This window comes from Festucalex cinctus, chromosome 9 (assembly GCF_051991245.1).
Source record: "Festucalex cinctus isolate MCC-2025b chromosome 9, RoL_Fcin_1.0, whole genome shotgun sequence".
Taxonomy (NCBI): Eukaryota; Metazoa; Chordata; class Actinopteri; order Syngnathiformes; family Syngnathidae; genus Festucalex; species Festucalex cinctus.
In genome coordinates, this window is record NC_135419.1 from 13774423 (window position 1) to 13791909 (window position 17487).

General features: G+C 38.5%; 1 protein-coding gene across 1 annotated transcript; it reads right to left on the reverse strand.

Annotated features, from left to right (window-relative positions):
- Positions 1 to 16: 16 nt before the first annotated feature.
- On the reverse strand, positions 17 to 17039 carry atp7a (ATPase copper transporting alpha). The gene is made up of 23 exons (XM_077532050.1): positions 16792 to 17039; positions 16176 to 16299; positions 14344 to 14821; positions 13179 to 13955; positions 12858 to 13094; positions 12614 to 12777; positions 12311 to 12472; positions 12100 to 12176; positions 10931 to 11153; positions 10618 to 10851; positions 10446 to 10537; positions 8827 to 8954; positions 8561 to 8715; positions 8350 to 8484; positions 6047 to 6241; positions 5801 to 5983; positions 5517 to 5730; positions 5297 to 5443; positions 5076 to 5218; positions 3819 to 4022; positions 3470 to 3587; positions 1397 to 1499; positions 17 to 1326 (listed from the first exon to the last, which is right to left on the reverse strand). Exons 2-23 carry the CDS (start codon positions 16293 to 16295, stop codon positions 1041 to 1043), a joined length of 4575 nt encoding a protein of 1524 aa, XP_077388176.1. The 5' UTR covers positions 16296 to 16299; positions 16792 to 17039; the 3' UTR covers positions 17 to 1040.
- Positions 17040 to 17487: the final 448 nt, after the last annotated feature.

Below are 17487 nucleotides of genomic sequence, written 5' to 3' on the forward strand. Positions count from 1 at the left end.
TGATGTCAAATGTTTGTTTTTTTTTTATTTTATTTTCTTTCCTTTTAATCCAAGGCACAATAGCTTAGAACAGGGGTGGAGAACCAGTTCAGCAATTTTCAAATCCACATTTATTTTTATGACAAAAATATAACAACAATGAATACATGTTTATCATCAAGTATAAATTATGAACATATAGGTGCCATTTTTGGGGCAAAATTACACGGCAACCTGGCACAGCTGTCGGTTCCGCACACCTGACTTAAAACATTCAGGGCACAATTGCTTCATTTAACCGTACAAGTATAAATGGACGCGATAACTCTCAGCGGACTTCAGAACACACATCATTGGCAGCAACTAAAACAAAAGCAAAAGCAAAGATAGGACTTGGACTCTTGTATGTGCTGACTTTAAAAAGGCTGATTGTGCAAAAAGGGAAGGCGGGGCGGGGGGGGGGGGGGAGCAATAAAGCAGCCTAGCAGTAAACCATCCACGATTGTAAGACGTAATTAGTCTCCCACTTGTGCAGACACAAAGAAGCTTCGAAGCAGTAACACATGACCCGACAATAACAACACCATGTGACCAGGAATGACGGCCTAAATGCACTTGCTTGACATATAGAAGACAAATGTAACAAGCTCACAGCAGATTACGTCCAGTTAAGTGAACGCCTGCACGTTGCCATGGCAACACTCGACCGCTGTTGGGTCCAAGGTGCTCTCTTTGGAATGTGCTGGACTTTGCCACGACGGCACTCAAGTGTCATTTGAATCTCCCACATGGATTTTGATTAGATAAATAAGGGTAAATATAAATACTCCGTGTTATACAACATTGAATGAAAAAGAGGTCAAACTTAAAATGGTCTTTGGATAACACAGGCGCGTTAAGATGGCTGCCGTGAGGGCACTGATGTCAACCAAATGGAGGAGGGAAAAAAGAAGAGAAGAGGCGTGACGCAACAGCATCCTCCACCCGGACTAGCCTTTAGCGAAGCCGCTTCAGTGAGAAAAAAAAACGCAGCTACCTTGGTTACGTTTTGACGGCGGCCCTCAGCAGAACTCCTCATCCAGCGGCGTCTCCCCGACCAGGAGCGAGTGCTTGTCGGGCTCGCCGAACACCTGGCTGTGGATCGAGTGCTTGTCGGAGCGCAGCGAGTTGATGGACGCCCGGCTGTAGTTGACGATGCGGTCGAGGAGGCTGAGCTTGGGCGAGGATCGGCGCAGCTCGCCCATGCCGATGTTGACGCTGACGTCCGACAGGCTGCCGTGACGCGCGCCGGGGCCGCGCCGGGACTCCAGCCGGGCCTCCAGTTTCTCCGTGCTGGGCTTGGTGTAGCTACGCAAAAAGGTGGACGGTGAGAAGGCGGCGGATGTAAAGGTGGCGTTGGGGTCGAAGAGTTGATTACCATTTGAGTAGAAGTGAAGATAAAACTACAGAGACGGAAGACAAGGCCATGGCGGCGGAGCCCATCCATGGCTGTAACACCAAACCAATGGGAAGGAACACACCTGAGGATGAAAAGATGTTATTTTATTTTTAAAAAAAAAACAGGAGAATAACCTGGTAAAAAGTATTATATATATTTATATTCGTGCTGTCAAAGTTAAAAGCGTTAACGCATTGATTAATCACAAAAAATTATCACATTAATCATGTATTAACACATTAATCACACTATTAATTTTAATTGCAGATGCATTAAAATAAAGCAACTAATAAATGTTTTTTTTATATGACATTCAGAATATTTGTTGATGTCAAACTACTGGGGTCATTTTTTTTTTCCATTTTAAATTATGCAAGTAATTAACCAATTACAAAAAGACGAGGATGAGATGTACGGCTGCTCGATTATGAAGTAAATATTAATCAGGATTATTTGGGTTATCAATATCATTGAAATCACAATTAGGACAATCACTTATTTTTTTGTACAAAACAAGAAAATATTTAAACAAAAGAAATATTAAGACAAATAAAATTCTTTGGAACACGATAATTATAAAAGTTCCTTTTGGACGAAACAAAATTTATGAAATTAGTTGTTTTAAAAATTTAAAAATGGTGCAAATGTATAAATTTAAACAACTCAAACAACTTAAAATTAATAAATTAATAATCAGGGTTTTTTTTACAGTTATGCTGATTTTGTAATTGTGAAGTGTAATAATTGAAATTGTAATTGAATTTCGATTAATTACACAGCCCTGGAGAGGGCTGTGGATCAAAAAATGTCGTAAAATTAAATGTTGAAAGAATTAACATAACAGGTTCTCTTCAAATTTGGCGAGCAAAAATTTTTGCTAAAAAGCCTTTTTAATTAAGTGATGAATCGTGATTAATCAAATTTCTAAGATGTGATGAATGTGATTTAGAAGTATGTATGGTTTTACAGCTCTAATTTCTACATATAATATAAAGTTTTTACAACTAAAATACAGTATAGAAAAAGGTTAACTTTCTGAGGGAATTTATGATTAATACAAACATTTCAAGAATGAATATGAAAAAAACAAATATTACATTTTAAGAATGAAGTTTAAATACAGTATGAAAAAAACAAATGTTACATTTAGTCTAGGATAATTAAAACGGAATGTAGAAAATCCATTTGTCATATTACAAGACAAAAAGAATGTAGATTTTTAGAATTAAGTGAAAATTTTAGTTGAACCTAAATTGTAAATTAAGAGCAGTCATAAAAAAAAACCTTTAAAACAAAAATATAGAAACTCTGCTTTTTATAGGAAAATCAATGAGACTAAAGAAACTTCCGTATTTTTTGCATTACAATAAAAAGAATGAACTGTACATTTATAGTCCTAATATCAGAAAAAGACTGCAAGAATAAAATCTGACTATTAACATAATCAAAATTTAAACCAACCCATTGAATGTTTAACAGATTACACTTGTACAAGCACATTATCTCAGTCTTTTTTCTTTTTTTTTCTTTTTTTTTTTTTTTATTCATTGAACGATTTTAGATCCAGATTAAGAGCACTTGAGACGGCCTCATTGATTTGTAACTGTTTTATATAATTTTTATGTGATTGTAAGTGAAACTTTTATTTGTAACTGTAATGAAAACTGTTTTGCTGCCTCTTGGCCAGGACTCCCTTGAAAAAGATGTTCTTAATCTCAACGGGACTATCCTGGTTAAATAAAGGTTAAATAAAATAAATAAATAAATAATTCCACTCTAGTTTTTACACCAAGTTGTACAGGTTACAGTTCACTTTACAGTAATACAGTAGTGCAATACATTTTCATCAAATGATGTAAAATTTTCTCATTTGCATATCACAAAAATGTGACATTCAAACAAGTGTGTCGACTTTTTTCATATGCACTTTGTACACGTGCACTTTTTCAACATTTACCGTTTAGATTGCTGCGCATCTTATCAAGTTCCGTCTTCGTGTACAAATCACAGTTCAGTCTTTGGAAATATTGAGACGCGACTGTGGTGTCTTACCTGCAGCGATGGGAATGCCGACCAGGTTGTAGATGAGGGCGAAGACAAAATTGATCCTGATCCTCTTGACTGTCTTTTTCGAGAGGTCGATACTGCTGACGACGTCCAGCAAGTCATTCTGTCAACACAAATTTATATATTTAAAAAAAAAAAAAACGTCACACATTTGAAATAATTAATTGTAAATATGATTCCTTTAGAGAGGTAATTGTCTAAGAAACAACAAATGTAAACAAAACATTTCTCCACCAGATCCAATCAGAATGAAGCATTATTTTCAGAGAGCATTCGAGCAAATATAACACATGATCAGTGCAGCAAAGGCCAAAGTCAAACATTCAATTCGCACCCTGATCAAGACCACGTCCGCCGCCTCGATGGCCACGTCCGTGCCGGTTCCTATGGCGATGCCGACGTCAGCCATGGCCAGAGCGGGCGAGTCGTTGATGCCGTCGCCTACCATGGCCACCCTCTTTCCCGCCTGCTGCAGCTGCTCCACCTTGGCCACCTTGTGGGAGGGCAGCACCTCCGCAAAAACTTTCCTGATGCCAACCTAATACAGGAAGAAGGAATGGGGGGGATATCATATTAAATTGCAATATTAGGTTTGGGTATTGATTGTAATTTCAATTTCAATTCATAAGATTTCAGTTTGATTCGATTTCCATTTTTTCGCTTCAATTCAATCAGATATTAATTATGAAACATCAATTCTTCTTAAATATTAAGGACATGTTAAAAACTCCACAAACATTAAATTCCAAATTCAATTTTGCAGAGGCAGTAACTGGTTAAATTATATAGCTTATTAATGAAAGCAACGTTTTCACGTAAGTGTTACACAAACATTGATAACAGCAAGGATGAGATGCAAATATTTTCAGAATCAAATTCAATGTAAGATTCTGAATGGTCTTAAAGTGCACTACTAAGTCAGGTTTTCATAAACGTAATAAAATACTTTTGAATTCTTGTGAACAGTAAATTTCAAACAAAATAGTACAATTAAAAAAAATGTTGGCCTTTAAATTTCTATTTACTTGTGAATTTATGGGAAAAAAAGAGATATTAAAAAATTCAATTAATAGTTTTATGAATCAATAGGATCAGAAATTAATATTATTCGATTATTTAAAACCCAGCTTTATGCTATATTATTTTTAGCTCTACTAAAGTGTATTAAAGTTTGTCCACAACTCCCAAAAATGTATTTATAAGTTGTTGTTTTTTTTAATGCAAGAGCATACAGAAAGCTTTGATGCAGCTTCTGACATGAAGAGGTGGCTTAAAGCAATGGTAGTTATTTAATAAAACGGACAGCATATGGCAGCAGAGTATAAGAGATCAGCCAGGGGCATGTTGCAACAAGCTCTTTTTGTCAGTGTTTTCACCAGGAATGTGAATAATGATGAAACTATATTCTACTGCCAACTGCTGCAAAATGGAAACATAAAAAATAGACCTTTTTCCTGATGAAAGATGAGTAATCTTTCTTTTGGTAGGTTCCATGTTTTATAGAAATAGAAGTTATAGAACACAATATTCTGTGGGCCTTGCTAAATGAATGAGTTAATGTTTATCCACATTGCCGTGAGTTGGGCCCCACCTGTGCAGCAATGGCCCGTGCCGTCTTGCTGTTGTCTCCCGTCATCAACACGACCTCCAGGCCCATGCAGGTCAGAGTTTGAACTGCTAGCTCCGCCTCCGGTTTCACCGTGTCCGCTATGGCTATCATAGCACACAGCAGATCTAAAATGCAGCATTGAAATGTTTTCTCTTCATTTTTTGACCCGGTGTCATCCTCGTGTTTTGACTGCCGGCACTCACTGTCAACAGCAACCAGGACGGCGGTGCGACCTCTGCGCTCGTGCTCCATCATGGCGTCGTCGACATCATCTCGGATCTGCAGGCAATTCCTCCTCATCCACTCTCGGTTGCCAATCAGGACCACGTAACTTGCAGTCTGGGCCAAACCTGTGAACACGCCGCACTCCATGAACATCCTGAAATTCCAGACATAGAAAAGAGTGTCGGGACTGTGACGTACTGATTGGCTGCGGGTCCATGATAAGAGGATGGGAGCTGCTTGTCGTGATGGTGTCGCTGATTTGAACAAGCATGCTGTTGCGCTGGTTGTTGTCCTCGCCGTCGCTGTCGGCGTGCTTTGACAACATCTCGGTGTTGCTGACCTGACACCGAATTCCGCAGCCCGGCACGGCATGGAAGTCGGTGCACGTGCCAAGCGACTCGGTGCCGAGTTCCTGTAATGTAAGGTTAACTTATGCTGACGCTCAGAAAACAGGACTTGAGTGGGTGAATTCAAAACCCAACCTGCTTGCAGTACTTGGTGATAGCCACTCCCAGAGGATGCTCGCTGCTGTTCTCTGCTGTGCCCACGATGGCGAGCAGTCGGGAGCGAGGCATCTTGTTGCCCTCCACGACTATTTTAACCTGGACAACATTTGGAGCGCCATACGTAATCGTTCCGGTCTTATCGAACACCACTGACTGGACCTGTGAATACATGTTTGATTTTAGCCAGAGAGCCATGCAGAGGTGGCCGTCCTGTTAACACACCTTGTGCGCCATTTCCAGAGGTTCCCCTCCTTTTATCAGGATGCCATTTTGGGCTCCGACCCCAGTGCCCACCATGACAGCCGTCGGGGTCGCCAGACCGAGGGAGCAGGGACAGGCGATGCATAACACGGTTATGGAGGCCTGGAAAGCGAAGCGAATCACCGCCTCTGCCCTGGAAATGCTTTTGTCATAACCCTGCAGAAAAAACAGTGCCGTTTCTTCAATATGAACATTTATTTATATTATATATTAGGCGTGTGAATTGCCTCGTACCTGACGATTCGATTCGTATCACGATTCACAGGTCACGATTCGATTCGATACCGATTAATCCCGATACGAATTTATAAGTCGATTGTTGCGATTTTTTTTCATTCAAATTTAGAAAATACTAATCAGTAAGCTTGTAGAGTGTAAGATTTATATGAAAATGTATTATTTATTTATCTGAAATTTCAGTCTTATAGAGGTTGTAATCTGTTTCATGTTTAAACAGCATTAAAATAAAATATTAAGGCTTAATGTTCCGTTCATATAACATTCTTCCATGCTTAAGGTGTGAATCCTAAAAAAAAAAAAAAAAAAAAAAAAAAAAAAAAAAAAAAATTCGATTTTGCCTATTATTGAATCGATTCGAGAATCGCGCGATGTAGTATCGCGATATATCGCCGAATCGATTTTTTTTAACACCCCTATTATATATAAATAAATACAAATATAATAAATATAGCATATGTCATGCTTTTTAAGGCAACTTGGAGCTAATTTAATACACACGCACATACATATTATACATACATTAGGGCATGTCAGTCAATTACAATTATTGTATTACATTGCATGATTTCCATAGTTATTAGGGCTGCACAATATATCGAAAAAATATCAATAATGTGATATTGGCCTATGCAATATGCATATCGCAAAAACATGCAATAAGTTTGATCTGGAATTTTATGCTATTATCTGAATTTGACAAGTCAGACTGTCAGGTTTACCTGTTTGACATTTATTAAACATGACAAAAAGGAGAGAAGACACTTAGTTCAAAGCTCGCGAGGAGAGAGGAAACGACTGATACAATCCCCTCATCACCATCTCTTTTCATTTGATTTCCATGCCCCTAGTTACATGGGTGTTCCAACCATAATAATGCAAATGCAAAACAGTTGGAACACAGTGTACTTAACGAAAATGTGCACTGCCTTCCAATAGTTCAACATTATCGAGAGGTAATTACAATTAATTAATACATTGAGTTTGATTATTTTGCCGCATGAAAAAAAATCTAATTCTTTCATTAGATAATAAAAATGTCATTTCTTTAGGTACATGATAAATATTACAATAATATCGCATGTTTTTCCAATATTGTGTAGCCCTAGTAGTTATATCGTGATTAACCGTAAATTAATTGCGTGTTATATCTGTAAATGTACAACAAAACATACTTTTCTAGTTTTCATACTCCTGTTTAAAGTGGACAAATACCATTACCAAATACAAACGTGGTTGAATCATTTAGTTAGTTAGCGTTTACTCTTGTTTACGGTAAAAAGGAGTTTGAAAAATTGAGGCATAGAATTGTGATGAGGTAATTTTCTGCCACTAGATGCCATTGGTGTTTCATGGTGGATGTTGATGACGGGAACGCTACCTTTCTTTCTTTCTTTCTAATTGAGAGCAACTGGTATTTGGAACATGAAGCAACTTGTGGACTCCAGGCCATTTTGTTCATTACAAATTACAACTAGTCACTAGTCCCCACAAATATGTTTATTTTTATCACATTAATTCGTGCTAAATTGTGTTATGTGACTCATTTACATAAGGTATGTAAAATAAAGCATGAACGAGTATTTAAATGTTTAATGCCTCTCGACATCGTACATTAATTACTTTTAATACTTACTTTTAATGATCCACAGAAATCCTGTGTTAAAAGGTTGGTCAAGAGTAGATTGGAAAGATGAGTGGTATTAATGTTCTAAAAATTATACAAAGTACTTGGATTTATGAGATAATACAGACGCATTTTAATCAATTAGAATACTGTGGAAAACGTGAAGCTTATTGTAATAAAGGTTTTAAAAAAGCACATAAAGCACATTTTTACTACAGCTGTTATTAAGTACACAATTTACAATATAAATATAACCACACCTATTACCATCCACTGTTTTTTTTTTTTTTTTTTGTTTGGTTTTTTTTTTGCATGGGAGGAAGAAAGGGGGTGTCTGTGGTGCAAGTTTATTCATATAATTGATTGGCACTACACTATTTGAAAAAAATATAACACTCACTGGAAAGTATTTTTCCACCAGAGGGAAATCCAGGAACCCAATTACAATCCAGGAAATCAAAGTAATGACTGACACGCCGACAATGAAGGGTACAAAGTAGCCACTGATCTTATCAGCATACTGTTGGATGGGAGCCTTAAAAATTAAGGAACAAAGTGAATCAGACACCTTCGCCACATTGATGAAATGTGCCGGAATTCCCATGACGCACCTTTGAAGTCTGAGCCTCTTCAACTAGTTTGACAATCTGCGACAGCGTGGTGTCCATGCCGACATGTGTAGCGCTGACCAGCAGAGAGCCATTCTGGTTAATGGAGCCCGCAATCACAACACTTCCTGGCTTCTTGGTCACAGGCATGGCCTCACCTGAAGTTCCAAAACAACAGCTGGTCAGAAAGGACCTGTCTACAGCTTTCCAGTTTTGAGCTCCAAATATAAAAAGGAAGAGAATTCTTTGCCCTCTACGGTGAGACCGACCTGTGATGAGAGACTCATCCGCCATGGAATGCCCTTGAAGAACTCTGCCATCGACGGGAAACTTCCCACCTGGAACTACTTTGACCACGTCTCCCCTCTGCACCAGCTCTACATCCACTTGATTCTCACTGGAAACAGAATTAACAAGAAACTAAGGCTAAAGTTGTAAATAAAATATTCTTCCTTTTACCAAAAATTATTTTCAATTTTGAGTGACAATGTCAAAACTATTAATTTAAGCAATACTGTTTGTATAATGGTGAGCTGATCTTAACTCATTTGCTCCCAATAACGTGTAAATATGTTTTGTTTTATGTCTTAAGTGTCCCAAAGACATATTTATACGTTTTTTTTTGTTTTGTTTTTTATGCTAAAGCATACAGAAGGCTTTGATGCAGCCTCTCAACTGCAAAGAACGGTTGCAGAAATGATAGTTATTACACAAACGGCCAGCAGGTGGCAGCAGAGCAAAGGAGATCAACCAGGGCCATCTAGTAAAAAGCTAAATTACAATTTTAAATAGATTTGTGAAAACTGATGAAACTTAGCTCTCTTCTAATGCTAATTGCTGCAAAACGGAAACAGATAGAAACATACTTTTTTTCCCTGGTGAAAGAAGAGACTTTAATCTTTATTTTGAGATGTTCCATGCTTTTATAGCATTGAACACAATATTCTGTGGGCCTTGCAAAATCAGTCAAAATTTCAGTAAAACAGCCGGGAGCAAATGGGATTGCTTCTGTGAAAATGGCTGGGAGTGAATGAGTTAATATTTTTAATCCGCTGAAGTGGCTAAATCACGTAGTCACCCTCTTAAAATAATTGCCCAAGTCATTTTTTTTTGCAAAAAAAAAATGTATATTTTTTTGCCTACATCATCTCATGATGCAAATGGTTACATTTTTGTGCTTCCTGAAAAATCTGAAAAAAATGACTTAGGTGACCACTACAGGTGCACAATGATTATTCGCTCCTCTGCAGAAGTGTACTTATTTCAAAAAGGCGTCGAAGTAACTTTTAGTACAATACAGTATAGTTCTAAATTATGCACTTAAAAAGCACACTGCCATCTTTTTAATGCAGTCCTTCTCAAACTGGTGTGTTAACAATTAACATGTTGTTGTTGTTTTTTCGCATTACAATAAAGTGTAATTGCACATCTACTACTGGGGCTCCTCTGCAGAAATGTACTTACAATTTTATCGTCAAATGCTATTTATAGACGCAGCAGAGAGTTTTTTGGGGGTGGGGTTGAAATATTTTCTTCCTTCTCGGGGGGAGTGGGGTGTAAAAAAAATAATTATGAACCACTGTTTTAATGGCAAAATCCAAGATAAAAAGTTTTAGCTTCCTGGAAAAAGCAGAAACCAAAACAAAGGTTTAGATCAATGTTAAGATCTCACAGCCAAATGAGACTGTCTTGTGTGCTCTGTGCACAAGAAATATTCTCGATCCACTGTGGTTCCTTTGATATGATATGACAATTTATGGGACATCTGGCTGCGAGTTATACATGATCCTATGAAGAATGGCCACTATGGATTTCCTGTTACATCACGTTGGCCTTATCGAGAGTCAATTCAAGAACAAACATTTACACAGTGAATCACAACCAGTACCTTAGTATGGTTAAATCGCTGCTGAGAATGACCACCGTGGCCTCAGTGGCTTGCAGAGACATGAGCTTGGAAAGAGCCTCAGACGTTTTGCTCTACAAGGAAGAAACGTAAACAACATCTTAGTTGTGGCAATTCCACATGGCACATTTAAAATCTTGTCAATTATTTGAACCTTTGCTATCTGTTCCAACCAGCGTCCCAGGGAGATGAAGACAAAAAGCATAGGTGGGGTGTCAAAAAATGTGATAGGGTTGATTTTTGCTTGCTCCACCATGGCCACGATTAGTACGACGGAGGAGTACAGGAAGGCTATGGAGGTGGCCAGGACTATGAGCACATCCATGTTGGCAGATTTGTGTTTCACTGCTTTGTAGGCTTGAGCGTAGAAGTAGCGACCGCCAATAAACTAAACGGAGGAAGAGAATTAGAAGAGCCACTGAGCTACACACGCAGTTGCAAGGCAGCTAAGGAACCTCATGACTCACCTGCACAGGCACGCAAAAAAGAAACGAGAGCAGATTCATGACAGAGAGGCCTGGGAGCAACTGTCTCTCCAGGAACATGGTGGCGTGGAACATGTTGCGGTCTTCCGCCGTGGCGTTGTGCTGGTGTGTAGCGTTCATCTGGTGGTCCATGATGATCATGTACACCATCATACCCATCACCGGCACGCAGAATATCAGGCTCACCAGGAAAGATTTCCTCCACCTCAGAGAGCAGAGACGTGTAATCGTTTATATTTTTTAGCATCTTTAGAATGTTAACTGTGGTTAAAGTTGATTCGCTGTTTAAATTGAGAAAATGAGATGGTATTGATTGAATAGGGATGTAACGATAACTGCAATATCCTGATATCGTGATCTTAAAACTGCCACAATATATTATCGTCGCCATGTTTACAATATTAAAAACAGCGCATCTGTTAAAAAAAAAAAAAAAAAGGTCAGGTTGATTTCCATTTGTGCAGTTCTAGCACCCTGTGGTGGCTAGTTTTTTTTAGTGCAGTTTAATTTTCACAAGGCATATTTTGGCCCTTCTATGTTTAAAATCCACACTAATTGTAAGATGAGGTGGAACGTAATGTGCTTGTGAACGGAGTCAATATGTGGAGGAACTCAATGTGTGCTTGCATTAGCAAGTAAGTGCCTCAATATTAAACACACAAGGGCCCAGGTAACCAATCACAGCTCACCTGTTTTCTAGGTTTGGTCATGTGACATTCACAACCTGAGCTGTGATTGGTTACCTGAGCCCTTGTGATGTCATTTTCAGTCGACAGCAAGTTGCAAAAACTGTTTTGAAAGGTACTAATTGTACATGAAAAATAATTAAAGTATCACATTTATTATAGGCAAAATATGGATGACTGCCAAAGATGGCTAAATAAGTAAAGTATCCCTTTAAGTGTTTAGTGTGTGTTCAAGTGTATTTATATTGGTAGAGCAAAGAGAGTTTTGTTAGTGATATTTAGGTTTATGATTTTTGTATTTCTGGCTGTAACATTCGATAGAAAATCCATCCAACCCTTTTCTATCATATTGGTCCCTCATTAGGCTCAACTGACTTCAGCCATGAGGCGGGATACACCCTGGACTGGTTGGCAGCCAATCACAGGTGGACGGGAGATGTGTATGTCAAATAAAATACTTCTCACTGTCGTATTTCTTTGCTATGGTCCAAATGGCTGGCGGCACGGGCCTTCTTCACCAAAGATGCTTCAAAACCCAAATTCTACAAACACAATAGAACAACATTACATTTACATTTATTTACAAATTCAACTTCATGTTAAAATATTGTGTAATTTTCACACCACTAGACATATCCAGAACAAATACAAAAACTGAAAAGCAGAAGCGCAGTACCCCAATCAGCTTGATGATGTCTCGTGGTCCTATCACTTCGGAGTCGTACTTAATGTGTGCTTTGTTGGTTGCTAAGGCAACAGAGGCATATATTATCCCATTTTCTTTCATAAGGCTGGATTCAATTTTGTGGACACAAGAGGCACAAGTCATCCCCCTTACCTGAAAGGAGTTGGAACCAAGAGAAGAACAAAAGAGAATGCGTGAAATGATGGCAGTAGTCTTCCAACTATATAAAGATGTATTTATTTTTTATTGTGCATGTAATTACAGTGTAGAATAAACAACAGACATATAACTCACCACTAATTCTAGGTTTCCATTTGAACCTTCGTAGTTCTCCATGACTGAGGCGGAGAAGCCGAGCTCGTTCACACACTCAACAATCTTCACCGGGTCGATCTTTTCAGCATCATAGCGTACTTCGGCCTTACTGGCCATTAACGCTACCAGAACGGTGTAGATGCCTACAAAAAATTATTATTATTATTAATAATAATAATAATGTAAAAAACATTCCTCGTAAAAGAATAAAATGATAACTGACCAGGTTCATTCTTGAGATTTCGCTCAATGTTTGCCACACATGACGCGCAGGTCATGCCTCGGATCTGAATGAAGCACTTGTTCGCACTTGAGAGTTTGTCCATTTTGCCCGTCTTGCGATCCTGGCTCGGCTCTTTGACCTCTAGTTCTTTATTTCTCACGGGTGCTATATTTGAAGACTTGAGGACACTGGGAGACGACACAGTTGGCAACGGACTGCTCTCTCTGGGCAACAACTCTTTGTAACAAAAACAAAACAAAAAAAACAGTGAAGACAAAAAAAAATGTTTTGCATTTTTTCTAGTTAAAACTGATTACTCACCAGATAAGAATGCACCAAAGCCCATGTCTTCTATGGCATCTCTAAGCTCTTCTGCCGAGGTCAACAGGGGGTCGTATTCAAAGAAGCCCTGCTTATCAGACAAAGACACCTGCGCCGACGTCACACCTTTTCTCTGAGACATCATGTCTTCTATGGACTGCACGCAGGAATTACACGTCATACCCTCGATGTGAATCTTGGCCACCGATGCCAGAGGTTGGATAAAACAAGGCTGGGGTACAGCAGGTTTGGCCAGGGATACCGCAAATGCTTGAGGTGCAGATAAAGCAGGTGGAGGCGAGGTAGCTGGAGGGCTGAGGAGCCCTGAAGAGTCCCAGGGTTGAGTTTTAAAGTTCCCCGGTGGAAGTGCTTCAATTGCCTGTTGCAACTGAGGCACTGTGACTTTCAGCGGGTCGTAGCAGATGGAGGCTTTCTCTTCCTCGAGAGAAACCACCACAGAGGATACACCAGGCAGCGTCGCGATGTTATCTTGGATATTGACCACGCAGGATCGACAGTGCATGCCTTTGACCGTCAGCGTCACTACAGTTGTGTCCATAAAGATTTCTGTCTCCTCAGAAGTGTCGATTGGTGAAGTAGCACTTGTTTTATGACAATCAGCGAACCGTTCAACTTCACTGAGCGGCAGTTGCAGGGGGCGTGGTTTGAATTTCACGCAAGCCTTAAAGCCGGCCAGAGCAATCTGGTCGATGATGGTCTGAACACTGATGAGGTAAGGCAGGTACACAATCGTCGCTTCCTGAGAATCCAAAGTGACTGTAAAAAATTAGATTAAAAGTTGTAAAATTGTATAAAATACTTAGTTTCTACAAAAGATTAGAATAATGGTCAGTTTTAATTGACAGTATTACAGAGGTATTAATTCAGTGTTCATGCAGGAAGATCGTTTGACTGTTTTCCAATAATGTGTCCCTAGTTTTTATTTGCAGATTTTTGAGTGGGCAATGTTTGAATGTCATCATCTTTTTAAAGGAAGAGCTAATATCTGGTGATTAATTGGTCGGGCAATACTAATACTTCATCATCATGAAAATAAAACCGGAATTTTGCCAGAATTCTAATTAGGGTGAGATAGTTTGACACCACAACAAACTACAATTACGATACAGTATTGACAGTATAATAAATAAAATTATTATATCACCTTTGATCTTTTCAATCCCTTTCAATTTTCCAATCTTCCCCTCAATCGTGCTACTGCAGGAATGACAAGTCATGCCTTGAATGCTCATCTTTAGTAACGCTGCTCTGCTGTCTGTGCTGCGAGATGGAGACACGGGCAAGTCTTTTGGCCCAGGACTGCTCGGAGTGGCGCTCTCCGACGGCGAGAGCCCCAACATGCCTTCAGTGAGCTTCTGCGCGGGCATCAACGACGAGGCAAAAGTGACGTTCGCCAAACTCTCTCCCGGATTCTGAGATACTTTCTCCAAAGCCTCCGGTCCAGCTAAAGGTGTCAGTCCTGATGTTGGGATCAGCTGGCTATCAGTGCATACGGGTGTGGCCGCGCCGGACGTAGATAAACTTGATTCAAACCCCATGTCGTAGATGGCCTCTGATAGGGATTCAGCACTCTGTTGGCTGTCATTAAAAATGACTGTGGCATTCGCCTGCTCTAAAGAGACCTACAAAATAACAACAAGTATGTCTTGAAGAAACATTAAGAACAGTTTTCAAAATTGCAATCAATAAAAAATAAACTTGACTAATTTGGACACTTTTGACTATTAAAATTCTTACCCCTTTTCTCCAGTAGGCAGCATGAACCTACAATGCGTTTGTGACATGTAATGACACTAAAGTTGGATACAATCTAATTTAAATTGAGAAATAAGATAAATTACCCTAATGGTGTTGCTGAGAACAACACAGTCAAGCAAAAAAAAAAAAAGTTACTCTACCCCAGTATTTCATTACAGACAGATTAATGAAGTAACGTGTGGACATGTTTTGCTTTTTGGGTGACACTAAAATCTACAAGAAGGCACACATAAAATCAATGTATCTATAACTCTGTAAACATGTTAAATCTTTCATTTAGTGTTTTTACTCTTTTTTTTCAGACATATACATACACATATATATATATATATATATATATATATATATATATATATATATATATATATATATATATATATATACATATATATACATATTTTTAAAAAAAAAACAGGATTAACCATAATTACTAATGTACTACTTTCATTTACATTTCCACTAAATTCCTTGCAGGCTCAAATTAAAGCCAACGACGATCTTATCTTATCGACATTGCTCCAGTAGAAAATGAAAGAACGATTATAAACTGTGTCCACGTGTTTTTAACAACATGATGATCATTGCTGTTCTCTTCCTTCAGAAAGTAGAAACATGTGACACACCGGAGGGATCACTTGACTCAAGCAAAGTGGGTGGTTCACACTTTGGATTTGACATTGTTTTTGTGCCAATGAAAATGAAAATTTGAAATTATAATGAATGAAAATTGCAGTGAAAATTAGAAGTAATGCCACGTCTATAAGAGAGGACTCAGACTCTGAATTGTTTAAAAAGACAAAAGGCAAAAAACGTTTCCTGAGGGTGCGGCGTATTGACCTGCTGTCAGAGTCCTGCAAAGGGCAGACCTCTATCTTGAACATACAATTGAATTATCTTTGTTATTTAATCTCAGCCTGAGGGGTAAACATAAAAGCAGGCCTCCCTCAAATCACTGCAATTACGGTTTTGTGGCTACATTGATATTACCTGGTTTTAAATCAAGATTGGCCTGACTAGTGACTACTCTAAAATGTACTGCCTTATGTCATATTTGATCAATTTCATACAATGGATGTCTCAATCCCCATGTGTTGAGATTTAAAGAATTACCACATGTGATTAAGATCCTGTTTCGAACCGGAAGAAATTTGCAACAAGTCTTCCCAATGCCGTAGTGTGATAAAATGAAGGAGTTTTAAAGAATTAAATACTAATTACCTTTATTTGTATTACCCCTGGCAAAGAGCCAATGCGCTGCTCTATGGATTGGACGCAGGAGCCACAAGTCATTCCCCCGACACCAAGGGTGACTTCACATACACTGCCTTCCTGTGTCATGATTCTAAAACAGGACAACATTTATCAGGCAAACATTCACCTCCTACTAGAAACACAGGGTCATTCACATCACTGCAAAATTGACTTTTCCACTCAATGTAAGCTGCACAGAGTACAATAAACTTATGTAGACACCTGTTGCCATAAAGGCAATAGAAGTCATGTTTTTTCTACGAGTTCAATTTAAAAGGCCCGGGATTTCACATTGAGTCAATATGTGAGTACATTTACTCGCGATCATTACTTTAGTATTTATACTTTTGCAAAATATTTGCTTGGTGGTGTGCAGAGATTTTTTTCTAATGTAAAATTGTGCTATAAATGTTAGGAAACATTCAGCTAATCGGATATTTGCTGACTTGCTACGATGAAAAAAAAACAAAAACTGTACCGAGCAAGCTGTGGTGTAAAAATACAACCCAATCTTTCTTGGAAGGAAACATGAGTACAAAAACAGTAGAACAACAAGTGGAAAATTGGAAAACGAAGCTCTTACCTAAAGAGAAGTGACAGTCAGCTACTTGGGTAGTAGCATTAGCCACCTTGCTTCTTGTCAGCCTTCCTTGCGTGCTACAATGCAGACGAGTCGTCGCGGCATTGTGTGCGCGACGAGGAAGCAGCACTTAATAGTCTAAATAGTTTCGTGACAATCCTTGACAAAACAACACGTCCGAGTTCTTTTGTTTCCTATTTTCATGCCGACGTGACTGACTGACTGCTACCGTGCAACGTCACGAAGGATGGGCGGAGTTTAGCCAGGGAAAGCCATGGCAACCGTTCTTGCAGTTTGACCCCGATTTTGCCTTTCAGGGGGCATTTTATTTTTATTTTTTATGAGACACGATGACGAAACAAAATTTGCATCCATGTTGGAGTCAAAATAAAACAACACAACGAAAAAAGGTGTACGTCTGTATTTTGTTATTGTATGACATAGGTGGGCAATTTTTTGCTCAAGGGAAATTTTTGATTTTCAAAACAACAGATAGTGAAGATGAGGTTGGAAAAAAAAGTTCGTAGCCTACTTGTTTATATAAAATGTCTAAAATTAATTATACCAGTCATGAAATGAAAAAATAATTTCTAATCCGCTTTATTAGAATAAATTATGATTAATTTAATAAATATTTAATAAACACATAACAGTATTTGATTGTGATTGGTGTGTTTAATGGAAAATTAACCTTTTATT